The 18,154-nt window shown below is 48.4% G+C and overlaps 1 protein-coding gene across 15 annotated transcripts in view; it reads right to left on the bottom strand.

Moving 5' to 3' along the window:
• COL6A3 (collagen type VI alpha 3 chain) overlaps nt 1-18,154 on the bottom strand; it is a 67,303-nt gene that overhangs the window by 6,655 nt on the left and 42,494 nt on the right. For all 15 annotated transcript variants that reach the window (XM_064515386.1, XM_064515387.1, XM_064515388.1 and 12 more), the window contains 23 exons: nt 18,078-18,131; nt 17,797-17,859; nt 17,338-17,403; nt 16,622-16,675; nt 15,857-15,892; nt 15,123-15,185; nt 14,750-14,812; nt 13,952-14,014; nt 13,201-13,263; nt 12,317-12,367; nt 11,751-11,786; nt 11,581-11,643; nt 11,174-11,236; nt 9,301-9,333; nt 9,163-9,199; nt 9,045-9,056; nt 8,363-8,856; nt 7,767-7,866; nt 6,555-7,253; nt 5,208-5,310; nt 4,527-4,807; nt 3,370-3,630; nt 1,394-1,468 (listed from right to left, as the gene is read on the bottom strand). In XM_064515386.1, the coding sequence (XP_064371456.1) occupies nt 1,394-1,468; nt 3,370-3,630; nt 4,527-4,807; nt 5,208-5,310; nt 6,555-7,253; nt 7,767-7,866; nt 8,363-8,856; nt 9,045-9,056; nt 9,163-9,199; nt 9,301-9,333; nt 11,174-11,236; nt 11,581-11,643; nt 11,751-11,786; nt 12,317-12,367; nt 13,201-13,263; nt 13,952-14,014; nt 14,750-14,812; nt 15,123-15,185; nt 15,857-15,892; nt 16,622-16,675; nt 17,338-17,403; nt 17,797-17,859; nt 18,078-18,131 (2,833 nt within the window). The remainder of the gene's footprint in view (nt 1-1,393; nt 1,469-3,369; nt 3,631-4,526; nt 4,808-5,207; nt 5,311-6,554; nt 7,254-7,766; nt 7,867-8,362; nt 8,857-9,044; nt 9,057-9,162; nt 9,200-9,300; nt 9,334-11,173; nt 11,237-11,580; nt 11,644-11,750; nt 11,787-12,316; nt 12,368-13,200; nt 13,264-13,951; nt 14,015-14,749; nt 14,813-15,122; nt 15,186-15,856; nt 15,893-16,621; nt 16,676-17,337; nt 17,404-17,796; nt 17,860-18,077; nt 18,132-18,154) is intronic.

Here is an 18,154-nt window from a genome sequence, read left to right as displayed (position 1 = left end):
CCAACGCTACAGCTCTCGTTTCCAAATGGCTGATGGGTTAAAGCCAAGGGGGTGGTTTTCACCTTGGGGAGACAATCCAGGTGGTGGCAGAGGAGAATAAGTCTATGCAGCATGAGTGGAAACATGGAAAGGGTGGGATGTTGCAAGTGCAGAAGAGAGGAATGGTTCAGAGCATCGCAGCAATGATGGGACATGCAACAAGACAGAGAAATGAAATGTTCCTTCCCTGGAGCCAGCCCCGTGGCCCGTCCACGGCAGCCAACCCCACTGGTGTCCTCAGCAGGCTGGAGGCAGCCTGGCCTGAGCTCCCCGCCCTTCCCATTTGACATGAACGTCCAGACCCCGGCGGCAGCTCTGAAATTCTTACCGTCGTTCAACGTGCTTAACCACCATCTCTCCACATTGTTGAATCTCCTTACAAAGCAAATGAGCTATGGTGGGACCAAATGGGCTTAAAAACCCCCCAGGAGAGTGACTGTTTGGAGGACAAGGTTTGTATGCCAGATCCAAAACCTGTGCCAGCAACAGGACTACGCTGCTTTATGAAGGCTGGGGGCCCTTCCACATTTGTGGAAGAAGAGTTACAGCCTGGCACTTCCAGTACGATTGACTATAGTAGTGTTGATGTAATGAGCGTGACGTCAATGAAAGCGATGAGATGAGGTATTAACAGCTACAACGCTTATGGGTGACTAAAACAGGTTAATGTGATGAACGATAGAGTAGGATCTGACAGCTTGCTCATGAATGTTTTATTATGATAAGCTAATGATGCAGAGAAAAAAGGGAAGGGTAGCTGGGCTTAAACTGGAGAGAGAGACTATAATTTAGTTGAATTGTACTCCACTGTTCAGCACTGGATCCCCTGCTCTCCTTTCACTGTTGGACACTCGCTTGTTTAGAGCCCTGTGTTAAACCAAGACCCATTCTCTGCCCCAGATCAGGAGAGATTGTGTAAACAAGCATCAGGTGCTGCTCAGCTATATCTACATCTAGGTCAGCTGGGGATACTGCAGTGTTGTGAGTGCCCCTGGCAGCGGAGGTCTGGAGAGCAGCATGTGCTTGGGCCCTAACTCAACCCTTCCCAGTGATCTAGGGAACAGGTATCAGTCCAAGTCCCTCACGAAGCTCACAGCGACTTCAGGGAGCTCTGGATCAGGCATGGGGCATAGACCCCGCAAGCCCTGCAAAGGTAGGAGGCTCTGCAAAGTGGAGGCCTGGGTTGTCGCAGCTTCTCTGGCCCTAGCGGGGCCATTCCTGCTCCGGGTTTGTGGAGAGGGCAATGGGAAGGCTGGTGCGAATGGCCAGGCTCCTGGTGGGAATCCTGGCTGTGGTGCAGGCAGGGCCTGGCAGAGCCCCGTGTTTCAGTGCTCCCGCCGGCGCCGGTACTCACCACTTTCGGGCCTTTCCAGCGGCTCAGTGTTCAGCATCACGTTGGCCAGGGCTACCTTGGGCTGTGGCGGGGTCTCTGGGGGAGCAGAAACAGCGGTCAGCCAAAGGGAAAAGGATCTTGCAGCAGAGCTCTGGGTGAGCTCCACCACCATCAGGCAGGAGTCTGCAGCCAGAGCATCGCCGCAGGCAGGAGCGGAGGAGGCTGCTTTGAATAGCCAAGGCGTAGAAGTAAACAAAATCGCTGGCCCCCGTTCTAGCAAGGGGAACGTGAGACACGCTAGTTGCAGGAGTCAGGCCTGGATCTGTTTACCCTAACACATACGTTTCAGAAATGTTTATTGGATGCAGCTGACTCCATGAGTAATGCATGACCGCCCAGCAGCGCCAGGACAGATTCACGTTGCTCTCCCCAGCGGACTGCTCTGTTGCGCGGCCATGCTCTCCCTTCGGTGGTGACTCCAGAGGAGATTCTCCCAGTCCCCCCCATGAAGAGCTGCTTCAGCTCGCCTCCCGCTCGCTGCACAGCATGCAACGGGACAGTGACTGTGGAGCAGTGGCCATGAGCACTCTAGCTTAAACTTGTATTTGCTCCTCTGGCCTTAGAGAGGGCAGGGATTATAGAAAAAATATTACACTCTCCAGGAGAAAAAGTAGGTCATGATAGATCTAGTAGTCTTCCCCCCCTCCCCCCAGTAACCTTCAGGGGTTCTCCAGGTGTTGCATGAAGGCCTTTAGAGATGCTCTGACCTCTGTCCTCCCATAATGGCCTCACAAACCTATGGGGACTATGTTGCCGAGGACTTCCCTGGTGGAAGAAATCCCTTGTGGTAGGAAGGAGAATGCAGTTCATATTGCATCATGCTCTGCATGATTGCATCATATTGCATCTTGCCCTTCCCAGGATGAACTGTGGTTCATCTTCCATGGGGTTGAAGGGCAGGAGAGGGATAGAGCCACAGGAACAGTTGGATCTGCTCTCCTGTGGTGGGGGAAGTATCATGTGTGGCTTTGGGTGACTGGAGATAGTGCAACCCCGTGGTCCAGGTAGCAGCTTGTGGGTATAGGTGGCTTTAGCCCAATTTATTCCCTTTCTAGATTTACTCTATAGGCAATGCAGTTCCTCTTGGCATCATGGACTTCAAGTCATGGTGTGCAAATGTTACTTCTACACAGCAATGTCTTTTTCTCAACATTTTTGTGGGCACATTTATTGCTCATGAAGGTAAGAGACTTCAGGCTTGCTCCAAACCCGCTGAAGTCAATGGAAAGACTTCCTGCAAGCATTGGAAGAGGCTCTGAAGTGCCAGAATGAGCCAAACACAGCACTGGCAGGACCAGCACAAGCTTCTCCACACCACCTGTGCCAAGCTATAAAAATATTGGCTTAGTCTTATAGAGCAACTCCTGGCTATGCCAAAGGGTTTGGTGAGCTGCACATGTGAGCTCCCAAAGGATTAAACTCACCATTTAATCCCTTCTATAATAATTGGATAACATGTTATGCAAAGCAGTTAGGTGGCTATGGAAATCGCCATTTGAAAAACATCTTTCCTTGCTTATTTTGCAGTCAGGCTGGGCTGAATTTGTTCTGTGTCAGCCTAGTTTAACTCTCATTATTAATTACAGCAATGCCTGCTGGACCCCACCAAGACACATTGTGTAAAGCCTCCTGCATGCACAATAAGACAAATAACCCTCTGGGACTAGCTTTAATTCTGCCACAATCTGGGTTGATTTAACACCCCTGAAGTGTCAACTTGCCTTTGCCAAAGCAACATATTCTCACTGTTTCACAACGGGGTCCTGCGGCTGGGCTGTAGGATGCAAGACATACAGGGACACAACTGAGCATTGTCAGGGCTTGGATCATAGTTACCAATTGATTTACCATCACTAACGCAGTTTTTCCTTTTTTTTTTTTCTGTCCAACATCTTAAGTTGAAAAACAAATGTTTGTTTTCTCCAGTGGGCACTTACTTGTGCTGAATGTTCCTGTGTAGGTCACTCTGGGTTGGGATTTCTGGTAGCCGGTAATGACTACAAGGTACTTCTGTCCGCTCCTGAGGCCTCCGATGATGCGCTCAGTGCCAGTTAGGTTTTGCTTCAGGACTAGAGAGTGGTCATGTGCTAAGGTGATGGTGATTTCAAAAACATAGGAGTTCGAAGGCTCCGGGCTGACCCAGCGCAGCTTGGCACTGTTTTCGGTGACATCTGTGATCTGGATGTCATTTGTCTTTGCTGCAATTCAAAATCAAAATAAACACTAAGTGAGGACTTTGAACAGGAAAGGTCTTAGGGAAAAGGTGGCCTAGTGCTGGAGGCACTCTTTTCCAGGCCACAGAGACTGAATTTGGCTGCAGCCAGCTGTGGAACATGAAAACCAAGCTGTGCAGAGGTGGCTGGTGGCTTTGGGCATCTCAGGTGCCCAGCACCAAGTGATTTTTCTTAATAACCTGCTGCGATCTAGAAACAGTCAGAAGGCAAATCAAAATAAGCCTTTTATAATATGCTTACAATTCCCAGCATAGCATCCCCAACAACTGCAAACCTGTCTGCTCCAGGGTGAGAGGGCTTCACTATATGGCTGAAGATCTTAAAGCAAAAGCTGCTTAAGATCTAACATAACCTTAGGTCAAAGAAACTGTCGGTGAAAAGCTTTGCTGTTCTGGACAAGGCTCTGGCAGAGTATTGGATGGGGCCTTTAGAAGTGTTACTTGGAAGCAGCAGTGGAACAAGAGATGTCCAGAAATGTTTGTTCCTTGCAAGCTGATGAAAGCATTGCCGCTTGCAAAAGCCAACTGCCCCATTTATATGGAGACATGCTCATTGACCAGTTTAGCGTCTCGGTGCTTCAACACATGTTCTCCGTTACTTGCTTCACCTAGTGCGGAGGTGCTTGCACCCCCTTGCTAGAGCACACGGGAAAGCTCTTTTACGCTTACTTTGCCCACATGGAAGAAGTTCATCATTCCCCAATAGGTTTCCAGCACTGATTAAGTGCTGAACAAACCGCAACCACTATTTTACCCTCTGAGCATTCAGACAACCTCATTGTATGGATCACCATAAACAGCAAAATTTAGCTAAGCCAAGCTACAGTGAAAACACTGAAAGCAAATGGGCTTTTCACATACCGGCGTGTTTCTTCCTGCCGCCTGCAGTGGCCGTGTTGTTTGCTGTGCTGCGGCCGGTGGCTTTGGTCTGGGCCACGGTGCTCGCTGTGGTCTGTGCGGTGGCGTTGGCCTGGGCCGTGGTGCTCGCTGGGGTCTGCGCCGGGGCTTTTGTCTGGGCAGTGGTGCTCGCGGCGGTGGTGGTTCTGGCGCGGGCGTTGGTATTTGCAACAGGCTTGACGCTGGCAGTTGCGGTGGTGCTGGCACTCGCGGTTCTGCTGATAGTTGCATCAGGAGCCACGTACCTGTTCATAGAGTAGTGGGATATGTTGTGTGATAGGTCCTGCATCTGAAAGCAAAGTTCTTGGTGCTTCAAGTGGAAAACACCAAATTACTAGTCACTTCTGGAATTCCTGACCTGAGTGATGACAGTAGCATATGCTTCCTTCGTACCCTTAATATATATTTAAATATGAAATTAAACACAAATTTAAAATTATATGTGTGCTTCTCTAGCTTTCTCTAGTAGAGAGATTTGTGGCTCCTTTGATACAGCACTAAAGAAATTGGTAAGAGGCTGATAATCCTAATTTATCATTGAAGCTGCTTTTTCCTTTTTTCCAAGCAGAAATTGAGAAATGAGTGCTTTTGCCCCACATACACTGTCAGCAAAGCTCCCTCTCCTGCAGACAAACAGGTACTTACACTGCTTTGTGCCCAGCGTGACTGAGGTTCTTGGCTAGCTGGTCACCCTGGAACCACTCACACTGTTTCCTTATCTCTGGAGACAGGTAGAAAGCAGAATCACCTGGAGACAAAGAGCCTGGCATTAAACACTGCCTTTGAGGATGGCGGTTATCTGTCAACATTGCATTACATATACTCCTTCTTAATTAAAAGCATTCTTCTCTCTTTGCTTGCTCCGTTAAAGGCTATGTAATATCTCTTGAAACTTGATGCGGTTACTGCAGCATCCAAGGCTGGTAGATTTGTTATCCCAACGTATAAACAGGAGAGCAGTAACTACTGCGAGCGGTATACGTCTTAGTCTGTCACATGTAAACAGCATCCCTATAACAGAGCACTTGTAACCACACAGTTAATATTTTTTTCCAACAGTTAGAAGTTTCCAGGACTCCTGTAAGCAGTAAATGGAAAAAACCTAACAGAGGAAACCTAAACATTTATTTGCAGGGAAAGATGTGCAGATGTTTGCTTCCTATTCTACTGGAAGACATTCCTGAACTAGTGCTTTGTTAGCCCAGTAGATTGATTGTCAGGACTTTTTTTTTGATAAAACTAGTTTTTCTAGTAGGAGCTCATTTCTTTGTCCCTGCTGGCCAGACCTGTTTAGGGTATCTGCCAGCTGGCTCTCGCTGGAGATCTGGCTTGGGATCTCTAGCTATGCTGAGGTACGGATTTTCAAGGTACGGTCTGTGCATCCCAAACACAGCAACATTATTTATCTCTGAACAAAGACTCCTGTTCGTCTGGTTCATAGATCTGAATACAGCAACACCAGATCTCTGTCTGCTAGACAAGATGTTTATGTTGAAGTCAGGAAGAAAGATTTACTGGGTATTCAGGGGGTCTGGGTCAGCGCTAGCCTGGTATTTGTGCTGCAGAGGCCCAAGTGACCCGGCAGAAGCAGACCCAGTGGGACACCACCTCTTGCACGTAGCAAAACTGCCCACCGGCCACGCTGGATCACGTCAGGCCACACCAGCGGGACCGCAGAGACCGAGTCAGACTCAATAGATGTGCAGAATCGACTTGATGGACCAACAGACTAAAAGACTAGCACAGGACAGGGAGACCAAAGAAAGAGACAGATTCAACTAGACAGACCCATGAGAAGTAACAGAACAGACCAAGCGGGTAAAAAGAAACTGGAGAAAAGGATCACTTCAGTGGGACTCACTGGCCCAAAGAGGTGATCAGGCCAGAGCCCACCCAGCAAACAGTCAGACAGACCAAACCTGGCAGATCAACCGCACTGATGTCCTGTGTTGCCCTTTTCATAGTACTTTGGCTGAGGGATGTTATACTCACTTCTGATAAAAGACGGCAGCAGTCTCCCAAAGCGTAGTAAGGGCTCTTCGTGAAGCTCTCCTGCCTTATCGACCAACTTGAAGAACACATCATTGGGCTCGCTAGCTAGGCTGTAGATATTCTTGACATTCACCTTCTTGCCAATGCCCAAGACAACAAAGAAATATCCTTTGCATTTGGCGTCAATAACAACCCTTTGCAGGTACTCAAGTTCCTGTTTTTTCACTTTTCCAGTCATCATCAGAACTATGACCTTTAGATCCCGAGGGTTTGGTGCGGTTTCAAAAATATGAGCCATTGTGTGTTCAATCGCACTTCCCATAGCCCTTGTGCCATAGAGCTGGGTCATTTGGTTGTGTAGGTAATTAATAATCTTCTCTTTGGATCCATAATCAGTTAGTGAAAACTCCGTTTTTACTGGTGAGAAGCTTGAGTTGGTTTCATATTCATAAGGAGCTTGCTGGAGAACTGCAACTCTTGCATGGTGTTGAGATCTTTTTGGGTCAGAGCTGATTTCCAGGTTACTTACGAGGTGGGAAATGTATTTCTTCATCTCACTGAACTGCAGAGGGGTGGTGGACTCTGAGCTATCCATGATGAAGGCTATGTCGGTGTCCACATCTGTTGGGGCTGCCCTTTTGTCTCTGAATACAGGTCTCTGACTACCAAAGCCACAGACAGGGTCAGGGTCACACACATCTGGGGAAGAAATACAGAAAGTTTCATTTGGATGAACTGAAGACGATCATCCCTTGTGCCTGTTAAAATCCCTTGTGTCATATGAAATACTACCAAGCCATGGGCATTCACCCATCTGTTACTCGATACAAAAGTCATTTCATCCCAAAGCACATTTAGTTATGCATTTAGTATTTTTCATGCACTCCTTTGTCCAAAGAGATCCCTGAAGCTCCCTGTCATAAATGGCAGAAGGCCATATTTTAGAATGCTTAGCCGTTGGCCTTTGGGATGTCAAAATGGGAACAGGCCAAAAAAGGAGCTTCTCTTTATAAAGTGGAGAACGCCCATGCTAATCAGTGAGCCTCATTCACAATGCCAATGTTTTCTGCTCAGCCTAAGAGTATGAATGCCTTGTCTTCAGCAGCAAAAGGGTAGAATCCCAACTGGGCTTCCCGTCTGCATTGCTGACAACTGACCGCTGCGCAACCAGTAAGATTTGGCACAGTCTAGAGTAGAAACTGTGTGCTTTACCCAGACAAATGTGACAAGTCAAGAGTCTCCTGATGGTTTCGTTCAGCTGACTGCCGCTGGTTGGAAGAACGATTGCATGTCCAACTGCTGTGTTGTTGATCTGGGTTATATGCAAACAAAAAAACATGGCATTACTAATTGCATCTTCTGCTATTTTCAGTTCCAAGTAGGGGAGAGCAATTTTGTGGTTGACTCTAAGAGATTCTCTTCCCAGCACCCTGCGCTCTCTCTCTACCAAGGAAGCCACAGTACTTCTACCTTCCCACCTGTTGCCTTTCTGTCTCAGTCATATCTTTCTCACTACGGGGACCGTCATTTCTGTTTCATCTAGCACCTGGCACACTGCAGCCATACAAATGGCTCATCATAACATTATGAGATTATTAGCATTTTGCAGCATCCCACACTGCATTGTGGGATTCTCTCCTAATAGACAAGTTGGATGAGTTTGCCCTGAAATACTTTCTTAGTGTTAAGTGCTTGAAGGGCTTGATGCAGTGCCTATAAAAGCCAACAGAAGTATGCCAGTGATCTCCCCTGTTGAGCTGCACTGAGGTCAAAAATAAAAAAGGAGAGTAAGAGCGCATGATACCGACCTCCAGAGCTCTGATGAGAGCCTGGTCCTGTCTGCTGGTGAGGAACACAGGCATGACCCCGGCATCGTAGAGTTTCAGCACTGCCTCATTGAGCTGCGGGGAGGCTCTCGTGTCCCCGTTGCTGAAGAAGACGGCCACCTTCCTCATAAGGAACCCACTTCGGGCGCGCTTGAAGGTATTCCTGGCCACGAAGGACATGGCAGTCTCCAGGCTGCGTGGTTTTGTGGTCAGAGTCGCTTGGAAGTTTTGGATCTGCTGGAGGAGGCTCGATTTCTTCTTGGCATCAGCGAAGCGGATCTCGGTGGTGACCTCGTTGTTGTAGGTGACCAGTGCCACCCGGGCACCCCGGGGACAGTTGCTCTCAGCGATGGTTAAGTTGTTAACCACTCTGAGCACAGTTTGCTTCATCCTGTTGATAACTTCCCTCCCGACACCCGAGGAGGTGTCGATAGCGAACGCCAGCTCCGTTGGGAAGACGGGGCACTCCTTGGGACCTGCCAGGAAGGTGTGTTAGGAGCAGTTAGTGCCAGATATTTTTATGAGGGTGCAAGGACCAGATCCTCAGCTGGTGTAAATCATTCATGCTGCCACAGACACCCATGAGCTGATTTACTGACTCAGCGAGCATCTGGCCCCCAAAGACATAGTTATAATGGGATTTAAAGGAGCGGAGGTGACTTACCATAGCAGCAAGCTGTGGAAAAGATGGAGAAAGAAGCAGTTCAGTTAATGCAGTTCATGTAACATGACTAGCAGACAAGGTGAGTGACAGGGAATTAGCAAAGCACTGATGTACTCACGGCATTTGTCTTTGATATTTCGGACAAGCGCACATTGCTTTAAAAAAGGAAAAAAGAGAGAAAAAGGGAAAAAGATAAGTGATAGGATAAACAGAAGAATATTTCAAAACAGCAGGGGTGAAATGATGGCACACTTACATCTCTGGAGTCTCCTTTATCACCTTTAAGTCCCTGTTTGAAAAACAAAATGAAATTGATTGAGTGCAATGTGTCTTTTAGGGGTGTCCTGTGAGGCCATTTGGGATTGCTGTTTAACCATGGATCATGCACAAGTAGAGGGCAAACCTGGCTTTTTTTCAGCTTTGTTTCCAGCAACAGGTAAGAAGCATTTTCTTCTTTCCTCCTTGACCTTGCTACATGATGAGTCAAGCCAGACCCTCAATGCTACAACTGTTTTTCTCCCCGCAAGGGCCGTGGGGCGAGATTCATTCCTAGGTGGAGGGTCAGTGCCTTGTAAATGCCATAATTACCTGGGGGATTTCACACCCACTTTATGAGGGCTGTGGGCAAGGGACAGTTTGGGGATGTTAAGCATAGGCCCAGATAAGGGCTGCAGATTGGGGTGAGACAGTAGAAGTTTCCTCCTCACCGCTCCATCCTTCCAGCTTTGTGGGAGGTGAGACACAATCTCCAGGAGGAGCAATATCTTTGCGCCATGTCACCTGCAACTGAGGGGAATCCTGACTGTATTTCAAGCATCAGCAAGGCCCAGCCAGTCCTCTGGAGAAGCATGTACTCTGCTGAACAAAACCTGCTGTTTCCTGGCTTTATTTCCTCCTCCAAGCAGGACAGGAGTGGGAAGTTCCCAGGAGTATAGGAGGCATGTTTTGTGCTTTCCTCCCCCTTGCCCATTTTGTGGCCTTCCCTCAAACATCTTGTCCCCCTCTGGTTCTGTTCTTGCTGTACGTGGGCACCCAGTGGCTGTTCCCAGGGGAAAGGGACAAAATAAAACCCCAGAGTGGGTCAGAGGAGTGATGCACGTGCTTTCAGGCCTGCTGAAGGGAGCTCAAGGAGCACCAGCATTTTGAGCAGATTAGTGATCTCCAATTGTTTAAAAAAAAAAAGAAAGAAAGAAAAAGAAAAACTAGCCACACAATCTCCATCTCTTGCCAGGGGTCCCTGCAGCTATGGACTTGGCAGCATCTCCTGAACTGCTCTGTGTGGGAGATGTCTCTACGTCCTCGTGATGCTGCAGGGTGGGATTTAGCTGTTGTGGTTGGCAGGTTTCCACGGGACCAAATGCTGCAAAGGAAATGTCCCACGTGGGACAAGCACAGGGAAAAAGGCAGATCCGACAGGCTCCTCGGCCCTGAGCGCCCTCACTGCTGTCAGCCCTGCTTTCGGATGGGTGAGGACCCCTGAGTGGCCCAGGCCAAGAAGGCACAACTTCTCCCCTCCTGCTTCCACTTACGGAGGGACAAAAAGCCATTCGCTGACTGCCCTGAGAACACAACAGCTTCTGCAGTGGGAAGATGTGGAGGAAACCGAACGAAGGCCAAAGCCAAAAGGGGAGCACCATTTATGGTGCTCTAGTTTGAGTTTCTGTGTAAAGCAAACCAAATAACGTTGGCCTTTCCATGTTGCTCTGTGCGAGGGGAACAGTCAGGTTTGGTCATGCACACGGTATTTCTTGAGTGGGGGCATAAATAATAAAGACCTGAGAACTTCCTAGAAGTTGCTTTTAAGTGGCATGTGACCACAGAAATCCTAGTGCCCGAGAAATGCCTGTCTCCTGACTTTTTGCTTCTGCGGAGCATCGCAGTTTGAGCACTGGTGAATATTTTTTGGTGATACTAGCTAGACAGGAATTTAGAGAGACGCCTCCAAGACAAGTGAAGAGGAATTTGCCCAACTTCAAGATGGCAGGAGATGGAGGTGGGAGATATCTTTCAATCCCTGGTACCCTTAGGCAACCCCACATTTCTCAGAGGGGGCAATCAGGAGGTTTTCTAGGGCAGGAACAGTGGGGAAGCCTGAGGTGTGATCAGCCATTCATGCAATGAACACTCACAGATGGTCCAGGATATCCAACCTCTCCTTTCTGACCGGGTGTCCCAGGATCTCCTGCATTTCCCTAGAAAGAGAGCAGGGAAGTCCTCTGATTCACTGACTAGATGACCGAGCAACCAGAAGCAGAGGTGAGGGAGGAAGGAAACTCTGATGGGCAGCAAGCTTCCCCGGAGGGCAGCAGGGCAAGGCACGTTTCTGAAGCAGGGTCAGCAGGGCCTTTCACAGTGGCTTGCATTTTCATTCAGCAGAAATGCCTCCTTTCTCCAGGAGGCCGCTATCCATGAATGTCTGTAGGAGGGCTCAGAGGAGCGTGGGTCAGCAGATGGGGGGAAAAATGTGCCCATCTTTCCATCCATCCATTCCCGCAGAAGGGCCTACCAGGCGAAATTGTATCATGGTCAGACTTACTCTGCGGCCTCTGTTTCCTTTAGGGCCAGGGCCTCCGACACCACCACGGTCACCAGCTGCTCCCTGAGGTTAGGAAAAAACACAAACAGTAGCTCTAGATCTGCACAGGACACCAGGGGACTGCGACATTGCTTGGAAAAGGAATGCGTAGTACATCAGCCGCACCGTACCTTGGGTCCTGGGTAACCTATGAAGCCTCGTTCTCCCTGAAACAACATAAGAGTTTATTTGAATCAAGAGTTTTAGAAAATAATCCTGGTTCTGCAGACAGATCTGCAGCAATTTAAGGTGTTAAATGACAGAGGGAAAAATGAGAGAGACTGCAAGTTCAATTTACAGTGTTGTTCCACATATGATTAACGAAAAGAAAGCAGCTACTGTTTTTAAGGTCTTTAAGGCTAGTATCAATGGTAAATGAGCTGTCAGAGATGCTAGTTTATTATTTTTAAAGCTCCACAGATACTTATGGGGATTCCTGGCTAAGAGTTACCAAAAGGTCATGCTTCCTGCTTGAACCTAATATATGGTGGCAAAACCAAGACAAAAGCAGAGGGCAAGGGTTTGAAAGAGTCTTGCCTGATTTTTCCACCAGGCTACACTTAGGGCTGATTTCTGTGGCTATATGGAGTCTCTCTGATTTTATCTAGGCTCTGTGCCGCTCTGCGTGGTGACCTTTGCTAGTTCCTTGTCCTTGGTAAGGGATGTGGCGAGAAGGACGTGCTGAGGTTATGCATACCTTTCTGCCTTTAGGACCAAGCCCACCAATTCCATCTCGTCCGTCATCGCCCTAAAATCGGAAAGCCAAGGGAGTTAATGTGCTGCCCTCCATGAATAGCTTTAACATCACAGATCCAGCGCTCAGTGACATCAATAGGGAGAACCCACTGACACCATTGGGAGGGCCTTCTTTAGATGAAACTTTTGTTAGAAAGAAGCAGAAAAAAAGCAGTGCTAAAACTACAGATCAAATTTAAAACCTGCTTAGCATGTACTCAGGACATGTAAAATCCAGGTGGAAGTCAGCAGTGGGGAGCAGGCTAGGACATGACTCCCCAGCTCAGCCAGTGCTGGGTGTGTACTTAATAGTTGTGTCTGACCCACGCTTGTCCTTCCTTATTTTCACCGACCATTTTTTCACACGTGGCCCCTCATCACATGAAGCGAGGAGAATGAGGCCCCATGAAAGGGCTCAGATAATCCCTAAATCCCCTTTATAGGATAATTTGGACTAGTACAGGCAGTTAAGTCAGGGTGTCTATTTACGCCTCATGCAATGAGCCAGGACAAGGCCAAGCACCTCCATACGGGATGCCTATGCCCCGTGCTGTACCTTGCTAATAATCCTCCCTGTGTTGCTCTGGACAGTCCCTGCTCTGCAGGCAGATCTGAGCTATTAAAGGTCAGTTTTGAAGTGAATGTATTTCACCTCCTAAGAGTGACTACCATTACAAACGATGCTGCTGCCAGAGGAAGACAAATGAGACCTGTTTCCCTCTCTTATGCAAGATACAAAGTCCATAGGGGAGCTAAACTCTCTGCTGTGGAGGGCTGTGGCCCATTTGCTCCAGGAGGGAGTTTAGTCCAGCATCCCTAAAGGTCTGAGTGCGTGGCCATACTTACCATCTCTCCTCGTGGTCCCTGCTGCCCATTCGGCCCTTTGGGTCCAGGGTTTCCAGGCTCACCCTGAAGGAAACATCCATTAAAGCATATGTTGAGACTCCAGGGGAGTCTAAGTCTTTTCCATCCAAGAAGCATTGGTGTCTTTAAATAAAAGCAGTCTGCAGTGGTCCTTGCAAGCAGAAAGGCATGACTAGGCCTATACAGCTGTAAAAGTGCTTGCTCTTTAGCCAGACCCAGTGATTTCAAGAAACCTGAATGATGTAGCATAGGATGCTGGGAAATCCTACCCAAGTGATGGCACTTTTAATATTTGCCTTCTCTAAGCACTTCAAAGACCAAAGCTCCCATGCCCTGGGGGTTTTGCCTGTGCAAGTCAGCAGTGGAGCAGCCATAGAAATGACCCAGGATGTGGGCACGTATCTGGAGAGAAAGTCATAGGGATGGTCTTGAGAGGTCCAGCCTGACCACCTTCCCGGGTGGACACTGGCTGGGAATCTGCCCTGGAAAATTACGTAGGGATCTTGCAGCCGCTGTCACTCAACTACTTTTCCCCCGTCTCCTCAGTGAAATAGGACCTTAATGAAAGAGCGTTGCTGCTTAGCCTTGCTTTAAGCCACACTACACAAGCCAGTGAAGATGAGCTGATTTTGCTCCAAAATGTTCATTTCCATTATTTTTTTAAGCTCACTCCTATCCACCCGCTTTTCGTGGCTGCTTTAGCTGGTGCTGCCCTGTGCTCGTCACGACATACCTTTCGCCCCAGGGGACCGATCCTGCCCCGTTCTCCTGCTGGTCCTGGTGGTCCTCCACCACCCTGGAAGAGAAACAGAGGAAGTCACCTTTGCAACATTTCAATAAAACTGGCTGCTTAGAAACTAGAGGCCTTGGGAGATGGCAATCCTTTGTTAACAGCCATAGCTGTGCCTCTCAGAGCACCTTAGGAAATTCAGAAGTTTAATTCCCAGTTAGGAAGAACTGAAGGACCAACTCAGTTCAACATGAATGTTAATAGCAGCCTATATTGTCCCTAGAGAAACCCCCACCCCCAGGAAGGGTGGAAGCAGGAGAGGCAAAGTCCTGCTTTGGAGGGGGAAATGCAAGATATGTGTGGCTTTATGGCCGTGAGTCTTGCTGGGATAAAGGGCAGGAGGGAGAAATAACCGCAGGGAGGGCCCCCAGCAAGCATGCGAGATGGTTGTGCTGTGGCCTGAAAGGTTGAAATGTCACTGAGAAGTGCCCTGCTGACCACCTGTGATGTTAATTCATTTTGAAACATCACAAACCATAATGGGCCAAACCCTCAAGTCCTGACCCTTTTGTGGCTGCTTTCAGTTCCCTCTTTTCTGTCACTCTTGGCCAGGAAATCTTTAGCGTAAGCTGAGAGGAGAATCACACTGGAAGAGTGTGTTGTTAAGGGAGTGCGAAACAAGTGTTGGAGCCCTAGATGGGGAAATGGGACGACACTTTGACTGCATCTTAATTAGGCTCAGCGAGATTTTCTTGCCGAGTAGCTTTCGGTCGCTGACTGAGAACAAGCAGAAGGATTTACCCTGGGCCCAGGAACTCCCTGCTCTCCTCTCAGGCCTGGCGTGCCAAGCTGACCAGGAGGACCCTGTACGGGGAGAAAAGAGAGACTGCGTCAAGTCCGAACGGACACCGGCAGAGCTGCATCTTCTAAGAGGTCACAGGGGAAGGCAAAAGCTACCACCCCCGAGAGGTGATTCTCGAGCACGTCACACCTTGCATGGTGTGAACGCAACGGCAGGCTCACGTGCCGGGGCAGCGCAGCCAGGCTGCAGCACGCTCCGGCATAGCCAGGTCCTGGAGGACCGCTGCCTGCGATGCAGTACGCGGCTCTGATGGCATAACCTAGCAGCTTCACAGAGTACGTTTTGCCTTCTCCAGCCTGCAGATTCACTGACCTGTGGCCCTCTCATGCCTTGTTCTCCAGCCGGCCCTGCTTGACCGAGTGAGCCTTTGGTACCCTGCAAGTGCAAAACAGTACACGAGGCGGATTAGCGTGGGGTGACGTGGTCCAGACCATGGGAGCAGTAAGGAGACTTCAGGGCATGGAAAGTTGCTTTACAGTTATTTAGGAGAGAAGAACAATTTTATTTTTTTTGTAGAATGGGGTTACAGCAGAGAACGAGTACAGAACTGGTGGGTTAATTTGCCTCCTGTAATCGATGGACATAAATCTCCTTTATGTTTTGGTTCATGCTATTCTAGCAGCACACAGAGAAGAATCTGACCCAGGGAACACTGCTGAGGACAGACAATCCCATGCACAGGGAATGTCTGGTTTTGCACTGAGCACTGCGTCCTGGTAGCATATGCAGGACTGATCCAGACGTCCTCTCAACCAGGACGTGGAAGAGGCCTGACAATATTGCCCGTGTGGTTGAGAAACCTTAATCCAGCCCTGTCAGGGGCGGCTGCCGCCAGCCCAATTTCGCAACAGTGGGAGGGAGATGAGCTTGCGGAGGTGGAGGGAAATTCGGAGGAAAGACAAGGCAGAAAGGAAGACGCAAAACCCGTATGTCTTTCCTCTTGGCACATCCTCTGAGCTCTCTGGCTGCCTCGGCCTGTGGCACCACGGGAGCTCAGGGTGCATTGCTAGGGGCTCCAGTTACAGTACCGGGCACCAAACACTTACTTTAATTCCTATCGGTCCCCTTCGTCCTGCCATACCCTGTGAACGAAGAAATGACGAGACTCGTGAGGCAAGGCACATACGAGTAAGCACATGCATTTCTCTGTTGCCCTTAGATCAGCGTATCTCTACTTCTCTTCATTCAAAAGTTAAAATTTAAATAGTTTAAACTACTGAAGGTGGAATAGGGAGAGAGAAACGCACACTCCACCTTGTGCAGAATAGCCAGCTTTCACAAGTAAAACAAACTTTTGCACATTTACTTCTTCCTTGCATCCCCCCACCTCTCCTGAAAGACAAGCTGCTTGCTCACATGTGTGGGAGCATGTGTTTTGCCACTGTTTTATGCACGGTCCCCGCAAACGCCTTGGCCACGTACTCCTGGGAGACAGGCGGAAGCAGAGCAGCAGGGATCACATCCCCAGGGGTTCAAATATCCCAGCTATGCCAGCTCCAGTTTCTTTTTTGACATACTACCAGACAACCACAGCTGCCTTATATGCCAGAGTAAATGAGGTGTAGCTTCACTGTTATCGGTAGAGTTTCTCTGGTGTGAATAAAATCGGGATTAGACCTTAAAAGTATGAAAATCATAGAAAGCCACCAGGCCTTTTCATTTTAAGTTTTGTTTTGTTTTTTATCACTTGTGGAAAGGCAAAAGGGAAAGGATTACTGTTTAGGAATGAGATTTTTGCAAAGGTAAGGAACAGATCCTTGGGTGGTGTAAACTAAACTTGGCCCCCTCTCACTTCAGGCCTGGAAACTCACCTGCCTCCCAACTCCACCGTCTTGCCCGTTTGCCCCAGCATCTCCAGGTTCTCCCTAAGGGAAGTGCAAAAACGCAGGTGAGAGCCCTGCAATAAGCAGGCACTGGGAAACCAGGTTCAGGTCTGAAAAAATGGATCCTTTCACACTTTTACACAAACTATTCAGCATTCTAGTATTGATGGAAACCGTTCTAACAGCTGACGGAGACTTTGCATCAAGTGTTTGGGCTAGTTCAAGCTGACATTTCCATTCCTCGGGAAATGCCTTCTGATATTTTAAGATGTATTTTTATTCTGAACTGAAATGAAAATGAGTTCTGAAATTTTCCAAGGGATGTGTGTTTTTTTGAAAGGTTTCAGGTCAAGCAGGGCATTCAGATTTGACAGTGTACACAGTTCTCAATTTTTCAGTCCTGATTTGTAATAGCACATGAAGTTAATTTCTAAGCATAAAGTTGTTTTTAACAACAATCTCCAAAAAGGTTTTGTAAATAAAAAATAGGCCTTTTACACAAAACATCACCCAAATTGAGCTTTTCCCAGGGAAAGTTTTGATTGCAATATAACAACATTTTCCAGTGGAAAACTGTTCCATCTGAAAATGCACGATGAGTTTGAGAAACTTGCACCTTTTTGGCAGCATCCTTTCTTCTTACTTGCTTTGTTCTGTCTTACTGTAAAAACAAAAAACAGCAAAAGACAACAAAGAAACTTTACCATTGGTCCAATTTCACCCTTTTGGCCTCTGGATCCCCGTTGAGTATTATCAGCTCCTGAATCTCCCTGAAAGCAATAGAGCAATGAAAAACATCTGTGTTAGTGGGACATGAAAGTCGGACATCATAAACTATTCCATGATAGCTCAGAACCAACATTTCTTTTCTGTTTTTTCTCCTTTTTTTACTGAATTAGATGTAATATTGGTGTTTTCCTACAGACACAACATTTCAAGTGAGAAATGTCTATGTCTCATTCCACAGCACTGGAGAATAACCCCCCGTGCCTTATTACCCTTGACAGCAGCACCTGGGCCGCGGGCTACACAGGCTGTCGCTGTTGCCCTTAGTCAAGCGGCATTTGGTGTGCCCGAGGAACGCAAGCTCTCCCTCTTGCAGAAGACCCCTGGGACTGGCAGAGAGCGGGTAGAAGATGCAAAGATGCCTAAGCCGTATTTACCGGATCTCCGCGGAGCCCACGGTCGCCTCGTTCTCCTCCTTCGCCTTTAACTCCCTTATCGCCCTATGGCAAAACACAGAGGGTTAGCGAGAGGGACGTGCAGAGAGCCTCTCTGCTGCGACCTGCTTGGCCGAGGTCCCCATCCCGCGGGAACAGCCCCAAGGGACGCACTGCAATCCTACCCCGCAACTGTGCCAGGCTTTCCCCACCCTCCACTAGCTCAAATCCACCCTTTAACCACCCGCCAAGCCCTTTGTAACAGCTAATGTGATAAAACCTACCCTCCTGCCAATGTATCCCTTCTCTCCAGAGGAGCCTGGCAAACCTTTGTCTCCCTACAAAAGAAAAAATGCGTTAG

Source organism: Dromaius novaehollandiae, chromosome 7, assembly GCF_036370855.1.
Source record: "Dromaius novaehollandiae isolate bDroNov1 chromosome 7, bDroNov1.hap1, whole genome shotgun sequence".
Classification (NCBI taxonomy): domain Eukaryota; kingdom Metazoa; phylum Chordata; class Aves; order Casuariiformes; family Dromaiidae; genus Dromaius; species Dromaius novaehollandiae.
The sequence above is the reverse complement of the archived record's forward strand: the minus strand, read 5'-3'. Positions and strand labels throughout refer to the sequence as shown.